Raw genomic sequence first — 11,560 nt, 5'->3', positions numbered from 1 at the left:
CACCTGTCAATATGCCTATATAGATGTAGTTTATCAGTTGTATACAATCAAATTAATCCTTTTCCACGAGTATACAATAACTATGCAAATTCTTATTTAATTGATGTTTACATGTTCTACTTCTGTGAAGACACGTGACATCCATTATCAGGTTATGACATTTCTCAGTCTTCTCCTAAATTTGCTAAACTGATACTTTTTTGATCAAATGGTGAATACTTCCAGATGCTTCGAAACATTTTATATCCATCTTTCGAATATTTAAACTAATCATTCGTTGATAATCGTCTATTAATTAATTTATCTTACTTAACACATTTTACGCGAAGGTAAGGCTTTACACAGCGGACGATTACACTACCTTTTGGGTATAAATAATAGCGCGGTTTCGATGCAGCGATTTAATTCAGGCTGCACAAATACAATACGAATAAACTCTGTTTCTTTTAAAAACAATATAAAATGGTGTTAATCCCAGCAAACATTTTATATCGGCCCGACATCGGCCCGATATTGGATTCTATATCGGCCCGACATCGGCTGCCGATATCGGCCCAATGTCGGATGTGCAACTCGGCTACACATCGGGCCGATATCGGCAACCGATATCAGCTGCCGACATGCAGCCGATATTGTGCCGACATTCACAGGTCATCGCTTTTTCTTGCTAAAACTCCCTTTTCTTGATAGTTAAACCCCAATGCAAATAAGATAGGCAAAAGAAAAACAGAAGAATGCATCAATTTCAACAAATTTATTTAAACCAATAAATTTAAGGCTACTTTTGAGCTCATGGGATCATTCTATAAAGAATTATAAAGAGACTATGGAATTTACATACACGATCGCTGTATTCTCTATTTCACTGTCAGTAAACAATTTACATGGTAAAATCTAGATTATTTATATAAAACACAATGTTCTGTTCATTCAAATGCACAAATAGAATATATGAGGAAATTCATATTCATCTGTTGCTAAACAATTTCTTCTTAAGAGGATGTAATTAAAAAATTAACCCATAATGTATGGTTAAGATATAAAAAGATTGTAGTAAACTAATCAAATTTACTGGAAATTGTAGAATACAGAGTGTTGTAAGAACTTGCATCCGCTTTAATACAGCAATGTCATTAAATATTAGTTGTCCTTAAATGTTCAGGAACTATACAAACAAATAATATATACAGTTACTTTATGTGAAAACGACTAGAACTCACATACATGTAAAATGTTATATAACTCAAAGTTATAATTACTATTAAAATACCAATGTCCCAAGTCACAATAAAAAAAAAATTAACAAAATATAAGAGAACTATAATAGGGCTTATTTTGCAACACATTGTTTCTGACTAGAAGGAATTCATGTTTCTGTTAAAAACAACACAAAAATATAAATGCAGATATACATCTTTACCAACATAAAATGACTAGGTAATACTGTGACTAGGTAATACTGTGACTAGGTAATACTGTAACAACTTTCTACAAAAACGACTTGGATTGCAGCACATCACAACCATATTAAATTCACATATTTAAAAATCACAATAGCAATAAACAACCTTATAATAACCTGCAGTTTTTAAATTGAAATAAAGATATGCAAATCTCTTTCCAGACTATTAGCTATCATTAAATGTTTAATAGATTAATACATATCTGACAACAAAAACAATACAGTCAATAAAAGTTTAAAACAAAAGTAAATGAAAATGTACAACATGTAAAACACATCATTAAATATGTAAAATCACAGAACTAAGGCTATTTGGTTTAGCAATTATGCATGGTTAGAAAACAACAAATTTATGTAAATGGCTAGAGTATTTGAATAATATATTACTGATAATAATAAATAAAATATAATGATTGAGGTACAGTAAAAAATCATATAAGATTTATGCATGCATTCAATATTGATAACCATAGAAGAGTATTCTGCTAGCAAAAAAAACAAAACAAGGTGATTGCAAATGTTAATCCCCAAAGTCATTTAGAGAGTAGTTTATTTTTGCGTCATTTCAGATGTGTGAAAGATGGATGAAAGTTGAAAATTTTGAAAATCCTAAACAGCACTTAGACAAGCAGTTTCAAAAGAAACTAATAAGGAAAATATGGAATTTTCTATGCGTCAATTCAGGACTAATCCTGAAAACTTTCACCCATGGATGATGAATGGTCTTTTGCGCTTCTTACGCCCCCCGTCCCTGTCACTCGCCATCCTAAACCATTCTCTGCAACCAAGTTCCACCTCGACTGCTGTGCACTTCTTGCACTTCATAACTGCTTCTGAAATAAAAATGAGAGCAAATAAAACAACAAGTTAATCATTTAACGCATGCCTCCACGTTTTTTATGGGGTGGGCAGGGTGCTATGCATCATGTCTGCATTCTAACACAAAATTTTGACTATAATATGCCTATTAAATTACTTAAATTTTCCGCAGTGATAAATTATAAACTTCTATTCTACATTAAAAACGTTCAGTTTTATATATGTACTATCTAGAGTGTGTGTATGGTCTGTCCCACTGTATGCGACTTAAGTACTGTTATAAACACATGTTCTACTAATTGACCATTTAATCAAGGAGCATTTGCTTACTTGTCACTGCCTGGGCCAGCTTGAGTTTTCCAAAGGCTCTTTTGCCCTTCTTTCCAAACCAGTTGAACTGGACTGCCAACTGGTTTGTCAAGCATTGCCTCATTACCCGCCTCACCATGTCTGCGGTAGAGACCCCGCCTTGCACTGATAGATACGAAACCTGCAATAAAATTTCCAACAAAATATTTAATCGATAGCAATTTATCATTTATTCACTCTAGCCATATTTAACATTTTCAACTCAATAAAAATAGAGTTTTTCTTAAATTTAGTCTTAGTATTTGACTTTGGTGATTGCATACTTTGTAAGTAACAAACATCCTTCATCATATATAATCAGGAATTAAACTCAGTGTCTTAGATTTAAGCTTTTATTTTGACAAGATATAAAAATATGTCCTTTATACCAGTTCTTATTAAAAGTGCTGTACAGCATGTATGGAAACTTACTTAAAGTTGCATTTGAAAGGATATCTTTTATTAACAAAATAAATGTCACAAGAAAAAAACTTTTTTATAGTTTGAATCGAGGCAATATCAATCACCGAGCACTCTAAAGCAAAAACTATGATTTATGTACACAAATACACTTCTTCAACACAGCTAAGAAACATGCATCAATAGCTACTGAATATCTGCTAATCTGGATTCCTTTAGTCCTTTAAAATAATAACTCACCAAGCCATTAAAACATTCTCCCTCCTCTAGTGCCGCCTCAAGGGCCTCTAGCTCCTCGCTGGTGGATGCAGGTAAGTTGAGGTTTTCGGGTTTCTCCGACGACCTTACACCCTCCACCTTGGCCATCTTCGAAACAATGCCCAGCACCTGGTTCATGGTTTCCAGGAGCTCAACCTGACGTCTGGACATGGCTTCCATTAGTGTAAACATTCTGATATCCCGAGCTAAAAAGTAAAAAATGTAGGACACTGAATAGCATATACATTTGATAGCACCATAATTGTAAGGATTAGTTTATTTAAATAGTTTACGCAAATATTTTTTTAGATTAGCTAGTTTTCAACAGTGTTTCAGTTATAAAGGATGTTAACAATCTTATAATGAAAATAATATAAAATATTTGTCATTATTCACTGAAATTTGATAATTAAAATATTTGTCATTATATATTCACTAAGGGTGTAACGGTTTACCGGTATACCGATATATTGCAATATGAAAAAATGAATTTCGAACCACGGTACGATTTTTGGAAAACCGGTATTTTATAAAAATCATAATTTTCAATTAATTGCCTTCTAATTTTGTACAAATTTCACATAAAATCTTTAATTGGCAAATTTTGTTGGCACCAACGTAAGATAAAGGATCCGACAACTAGTACACTTAAAAGTCAATAAGCGGCCGCATAATTTACATAAGCGGCCCAGATGTGAAAGGTTACACGCGACTAGTTTTGTTTATCAAATTGTGTGACACTACTTTCTATTTATTCCTTACATTTTTATCAAGTTTCTACTAAAAATATATACATATAATAATAATATATAAATTTACTCCATCTTTACATCAAAACATATACACGACAATACGTATTGCAATATATTGCAATACGCTTCAGCAAAATGGCAATATATTGCAATACGGTTTTTGCTGTATTGTTACACCCCTAATATTCACTGCGTATTAGAGTTTTACATTTTCAAGAAACTAAAAATTATACCTTCATCATATCTTTTACTTATGGACCAGTATATATTTTATTAATAAATAACTCTTCATGGGAAAAGTGAAATTCTTAGCAATATACAGTATAGTCTTGGTACATGGCGTTTCTGTAATATCGACCAGCAAACAAATAGTATAAATAGCTTGTTTAAGTTTTCAGCATAAGAAAATACACATACCCGCTTCAGAACGTGGAGTCCCGGTAACACTGGTACTGGTAGCTGACGCACAGTCTCTCACAGAAGGGGTACTTGTACTCCTGGCAGGCGTTGTACTTGTATGTACAGTGGCAGGAACAGGTTGCTGGGAGTGGGATCTAGCCAGACTTGTTTCATAGCAACCAGTCTTCAATGGGATGGCCTCTGTGGAAGGCTGCACATGTTATCCTGACACGGGGATGCTGGGGATATTGGCACCTCTCGCTCATCCTCGGATGACAAGTACAGTCGTGCAGGAAGCCTGAATTATTAATAAATGCCAATCTATAAGTTATTTATTCATGTGTCAAAAACAAAGTAAAGTCTGAAATATATTTTTATTATTTTTAACATTTACTTTTAACAATTACAGCATCCAGGATCCTCAGTCTTCACACTAATACATAAAGCCTGAAGCATGGGGCTTATAAAATCACATTGGGATTATAAGAAGTTTGATAGAACATTATTCAAATGATTTTTAAAAAACTGAAAGTGAATAAAAAACAGATTGCATGCTACAATGCCATATAATGGAACTTACTGTTTTTTGCGTTTGGGTCGCCTGCTGTCCTCTTCCGAGTCACTGTTTGGGCTTTGTGTCGCCAAATCGGACTCCATTTCTGATTTTTTTAAATTTTTTCTCACACTGCTGTAGGACACTGTAAAAGATTTGTAAAACATTTAATGCTTAATCGTTAATTGCTACAACTCATTTTATTTATTTAAACTGTTTTTTTTAAAATGCCTATTTTTTCTCTTAAAATCAATACAGATGTACATTCATTCATGTTGTGGAAGAGAACAAAAACATATTTATATATTTAATTAGTTGTTAAGGCTAACAGGAGACTATTGCCATAAGAATTTAAACAGGCCACTACAATATTAGGTCACATCCCTATGTTTGCTTCTCTGTATATCATGAACATCATCTTGACAAAGCCATTGAATTAATTTGCACACATACAACATAATCTATAAATTTAAAGGATTCATAAAATAGAGCGTTCTCTACATTTCAAAGAAAGTTGAATGTTTCCATGTGTATATTAACTCACTGTTTCTATACATCTCTCGGATTGGCAAAGCTGGCCATGAATCTCCTGGCGCCAGTTTATTTTTAACAGCCGATTCAACCTTCCGGGTGTCTTTAAAGTGGACAGGCCAAACAGCGCACTTTGTCCCACTCAACCAGTTGTCCGGGATAATGGCGACTTCATGGTCATCCAAAAACTCCACAAGGATGTACATATTGACCTATTGTATATAAGAATGTAATTGTTTGATATTTTATTTCACACTTTTCAGTTATATTATTTGTATGAGTGCTGTTGAGCATATTAATAAAAGGGTAAAAATAGGAAAAAGGCCTAATGTTTCTTTAATACACTTGTTACTATATATTGTAACAAAATTGCCTATGATTTCAAGTGATTATGAGTGTCACGTGACCTATTATGAGTTTGCGGCCCGGGGCCGAGAACTAGTTATCAGCCCGCAGAACATGTGCATGTGTTTCAACATCAAAAAGTGAAAGAAATTAAAATATATTTTTGTTTATATTGAGACATAAGCATGTCAATAGATGCCTAAACAAACTTAATACTATGTTAACAACTACGATGATTATCTGGCAAAAATTTATATCAATAATTTCACAGGTTGATCTACGGGCGTTACACTCTTCTGTACTTCCTGCTACTTTCGTTTTTAACACGCGTTGTTGATAACAGAACTTTTAGTTTTCAATGCAATAAAATGGAAATATATTGTATTTTTATGCTCAAAACATCCTCAATCTGAATATCAAATGTTTACACTTCTATTCTTTCATGCTTAAATTTTGACATACAAGCGTATTTTCATTTTGTTGTGCGTAACTTTGACGCACGAATTTTGAAAGTGATGCGTATTTTAGATTTTACATGCGTATTTTACGCTTATACGCACGCTATCTGGAGCTCTGGGTAACTTGTCAAAATTTGCTCAATATTCAATTGTGCGACAGCTAAAAATTGGCCATGACTGGTTAACATTTAGAAATTATCTGCCGCATGTCCTGTGAGGCATTAATTTTTTTCACTAGACTGAAACGCTATAATGTATGTACCAAAGGCATGGAGACAAATCTGTCACGAAAAGGAATGAGAACAAATTTGCACACAACATCTTCAATACTATAAACCTTGCATTCTGTAGACAAATTATTTACTGTATAAATCATTAAATCAGAAGATGGGAGAGGAATATCAAAGAAATTTGTTTTTTGCAGAAATTCTTTTACGACAAGGAATTTCTGATGCTCTGGACTTTCACAAACAATATTCACTATAAGGGCAACTTTATTTCCAATGAGAACACAGTTATTACCTTTATGAACAGAGAAAAAAGCTAATGGCAACTGGATTTGAGAGAACTGTGAGAATTTATTAACAGCAATTGGTAAAGGGCCATGACAATGTTCTCCTTTTACTGCCCCCAAGACAGGTATACTTTTAGCCTCAGCTCCAACACAGTTTTCTGAAAATCGCTTAATCACTTGCTGAAGTGGAAAATTTGGTTTCCTCACAAGCCGCTTTAGTCTGCCCAAAAAGCTCTCAAACACAAATGCAGAGAAGTGCTCAAGTGGTCCAAATGATCTGACATCTTTTGCTATATGTACAAGTCCATGTACATTGTAAACCAAATTGTAGTCACCGTAGAGTTTACCAAAATCTTTGACAAAAATCTCAAGAATCTGGTCCGAGTACAAATTATATCGTTCATGAAACAGGGGGCTAGACAAGCAATATATTGCTACTGACAACATCATAAAATGGTTATAAACATCTGATGAAACAACATCAACTAAACACACTGGCCCAGTGTACAGTAAAAATTGTCTAAATTCCGCAGCCTTCCATCTATCTACATCAAACAGTGACCTGCCTTTGCGAAGAAATTCACGAGGAAGATGTTTACCAAGATTCAGCAAATGATCAGAAATCCGACGAATTGCAGATGGCGCAAGTCGACGGCTGCAAATTGGACCTTTGACCCATATGCCAAGCAAGCGTTTAACAACGCCAAGACATACAAGATGCATGTAATCAAGTGGAAACTTTGAGACCATTCCTATGCCAAGAACTTTCAATGTGGAATCACCCAAAATATGCAATGTGTCCTGCATCTCATCAAACTGAAGATCCGTTCTTTCCGTTGCTTTTGTCTCAGGAAAAGTGATCCGATTTTCTATACGCAGACCTTTTTGACAACACTTGTCACATCCATAATAGCCAGAATGACCTTTGACCTTTTTAACATAAGCGCGAGCAGGTGTGTCGCATATAACACATGAAATAGAAACATCAAACTCAGTGTCAAGATCAGGCACCCGCAATGGTGCTTCTTGAATCTGTACCATTTCCTCAATGAAATCCTTTAAGAATTCATTAACATCAACAGGCTTTTTTTCTCCAAGGTAAAGACCAATAACAAAAGGTTCCGACGTAATTGGTTTTGTTGCACGTCCAAGAATCGGCCAGAACTGAGCATTGGAACTTTTGAACAATGGCAATCCATCAATATTGATTTGAATCTCAATTTTCATTCTTGACTGTTGAAACAGATCACATGGTAACTGTTGCAACAAGCTTCTTAACCCGTTCTCTACACCAAAATGATGATACAACCCACCGCATATTTGTTTTATTTGGATGTGATTAGAAGTTCGTAACAATGTTCTGGGATCTTTTGGTAAACTTGGGTGAAGCGGAATCAATATTGTCAATAGCTCTCGCAATGCATTGTGGGTAACACCAAATTTTCTTGCCCATTCAGAAAGTCTGTCTTCCAGTTCAAAATCATCATCACAATCATCTGATGATGAAAAATCTTGAAATGTTTCTTCCCTATCATTATCATCTGAATTTAAAGAGTCTGAATCATCAGAAAAACTTAGGGGACCAATGTTAACTGATTGGGAAGATGTTCCTACTTGAAAATGAGCAACGTCAGAAGATACAAAGTCATCACTAACTGCATTTGTTTCTTGATTTTGTTCTGACAAATCAATTACACTTTCACCTCCCATACTTGAATTGCTTTGCATGTGAGGGTCCATTTCATTGTGTGCAACTTCCTGATAAACGGAAGACATGTGTTGAGCTACTTTTGACCTAACATATCTATAAGTCTTATAATAACTTTTATCTTTTGCCTTGTACATTGCTGCAGTTCTAGAATTTCCTTACTCAAGAAAACCTTTTCAAAGGGGTTTCCAAAATGGAAAACTATAAGTGACTATATGATGCTAGAAATAATGGCAGATTTTGCATGTGCACTGTTCACAGGTATTGTATTTGCTGTATGTCTACAATGATGTCAAGTAATCAAGAACATCAGTTTAAAACACTTAAAAAGGCGTTTTTTACACAGGCAAATGGAATTTCTTTATCTATCTATCTATCTTCCAATAAGACAAACCCTTGGTAGGGACTTAGACTGTCAAGCGTCAACGACAAAAAAGGGAAAAGATAAAAGAATAAAAGAACGGAAATATACAGGGTGTATTGTTAAAAACAGGTTAATACACTATTGTCCAAATCGCAAACGAAAGCGATTTAATTTTTATCAATCGACTGGCACATTATGTGATATGGCGTTTTTTACACAGGCAAATGGAATATCTTTATCTATCTATATATCTTCCAATAAGTCAAACCCTTGGTAGGGACTTAGACTGTCACGCGTCAACGACAAAAGAGATACAAAAAGAACAGAAATATACAGGGTGTATTGTTAAAAACAGGTTAAATACGCTATTGTGCAAAATGCAAACAAAATCAATTTCATTTTGATCAATCGACAGGCACACTTGTGTGATATGGCATTTTTACGCTGGCCAATGGAATATCTTTATCTATCTTTATATCTTTCAACGACAACAGAGGAAAAAGAAAAAAGAAAAGAACGGAAATATACAGGGTGTATTGTTAAAAACAGGTTGAATACGCTATTGTGCAAATCGCAAATGAAATTGATTTAATTTTGATCAATCGACTGGTACACTTGTGCAATATTTTAGCAATATGAAATACTAAATGGATTAAAATTAATAATCCATTGAATACTCATTAATTGAAAAAATACTTAACAGTGCAATTATATAAATATCTGTAACGCGTCAACGACAAAAAAGGTAAAAGATAAAAGAATAAAAGAACGGAAATATACAGGGTGTATTGTTAAAAACAGGTTAAATCAGAGAAGGTTTCTAGGGAATTGTTGCTCCAGAGTGAAGAAAAAATGTTAACATTTAATGTTTAACAAAATAAATCAATGCACAGTAATAGTCTAGTTAACAAGTTGTGTGCATCTTTACCAAGAATTAATAAATTTTACATTTCTTTTTGAAACCAAGCATCCTTGTTTGAATGAAATAGATCACCTGAAAAAATGTGAACAAAACTAAGTAAAGTTTCACTTAGTTTCTGTTGATTTTCTTAACTAGTTTGTGGTTAGTTATAGTTATAATGTTTTGACACCACTGTTCATTTATAAGACGATATAGTTACTTCAAAATAGCAAAACAGGCTATGTACGACAATGCCAAAGAGTGGGATTATGTACAAAATCGGAAGAAGAAGGCTAGTCGCGAAAATACATTACAAAAAGTTAAATCACGTTTTTGTTACGATATTGTCAGGATTATATTTAAATATCAACAGCACTCATTTCTTTAATACAACCAAATAAGTGTATTTAATAAATACATGAAATCACCAGATAAAAGGTTGATTTTTCTCAGATCTCTTGTTTCGCCCTTGGATTCCAAAATCGCGCCGAGAATGTAAAAGACCCGGATGAACGGTGCGGCGGTAAAATACGCTATTGTGCAAATCGCAAACGAATCGATTAAATTTTGATCAATCGACTGGCACACTTTGTAATATGTTTACAATATGAAATACTAAATGGATTAACATTAATAATCCATAGAATACTCAATAATTGGAAAAAATACTTAACAGTGCAATTATATATATCGGCCCGATATCGGCCCGATATCGGAAACCGACATCTATATTCCGACATTTAGCCGATATCGGCCCGATATGGGAATGTTTGCTGGGAATAATGTTCAAAATTCACATAACTTTTAAAAAGCGTAGATTATTAAATTAGTTTCAGTCACCCTATATCCGAAAATGGAACATTCCCAGACAAGAATTTATAGTCCTTTTCAAAAAAAACAAGAAAAGCATTGATGCAAAGCATCAAAGGGCGTCCAAGCAAGAAATGCAGAAAGTGAAGATGAACTAGTAGACATATGATGACAAGATATTCTTATAAACTTTTCAATGGTTAATTGGTTTTTACCAGAATGAACGGACGAAAGACATATTGTTCATTATGAACTTTGATTGGCATGCTAGAGATTAGAATATTACTTGTTATTTCTTTATGATCGTGATTATTAATAGCAACGGATATACATGTATACAATCATTTATAATCCATATGTGTAACGCATGATCAACACCACACTTGTGGAATTGTCTCTTATTATGTTATCGCTTTTAGCGAAGACCCCCTCTTAAGGTATCTGTACACACTAAGTAAAAATATGACACCATGTTGATCATGTTGAGCATAATTGTTTATTATACAATAATTGTAATATCTATTTTAATATAAAAAAATACAGATTTTATGAATATTGTTTTCCTCTCTTTTTCGTGTTTTATGTGCTATTTTAATACTGCGTTTTCACGTTTACTACTCTTTTTTTTACTAAAATTGTAAAATAAATTTTAAGAATTCAATTGTCATATTGACCGACGATTATGAGTCAAAACTTAACTGGAAAAAGTCAGTAAATTATGCTTAATCTTTCAATATATAATATTGCTTATTCTTAATCAATGTACATGTACATTTGCATTTTTCTTTATCATTTTTTTTAAATTATCAATCAATTGAATAATTCATAAAATCTAATTTGTAACTTTGAATAATTCCTGGGCATCTTTACTAAACACGAATAACAAAATAAATAAAATGTTTCAAAGTTGATAGTGTC

General features: G+C 33.4%; 1 protein-coding gene across 1 annotated transcript; it reads right to left on the bottom strand.

The window, feature by feature from the left end:
• Positions 1-740: 740 nt before the first annotated feature.
• Positions 741-10,604, bottom strand: LOC132720755 (uncharacterized). Its single transcript, XM_060704967.1, has 7 exons — positions 10,261-10,604; positions 5,556-5,754; positions 5,039-5,156; positions 4,477-4,756; positions 3,290-3,513; positions 2,612-2,771; positions 741-2,295 (listed from the first exon to the last, which is right to left on the bottom strand). The coding sequence occupies exons 5-7, from the start codon at positions 3,497-3,499 to the stop codon at positions 2,165-2,167; spliced, it is 501 nt and encodes a 166-aa protein (XP_060560950.1). The 5' UTR covers positions 3,500-3,513; positions 4,477-4,756; positions 5,039-5,156; positions 5,556-5,754; positions 10,261-10,604; the 3' UTR covers positions 741-2,164.
• Between the last annotated feature and the right edge of the window lie 956 nt (positions 10,605-11,560).

The sequence above is a fragment of the Ruditapes philippinarum genome, unplaced genomic scaffold (genome assembly GCF_026571515.1).
Source record: "Ruditapes philippinarum isolate M1 unplaced genomic scaffold, ASM2657151v2 ctg446_1_1_1_1, whole genome shotgun sequence".
In the NCBI taxonomy this organism is placed as follows: Eukaryota; Metazoa; Mollusca; class Bivalvia; order Venerida; family Veneridae; genus Ruditapes; species Ruditapes philippinarum.
The sequence above is the reverse complement of the archived record's forward strand: the minus strand, read 5'-3'. Positions and strand labels throughout refer to the sequence as shown.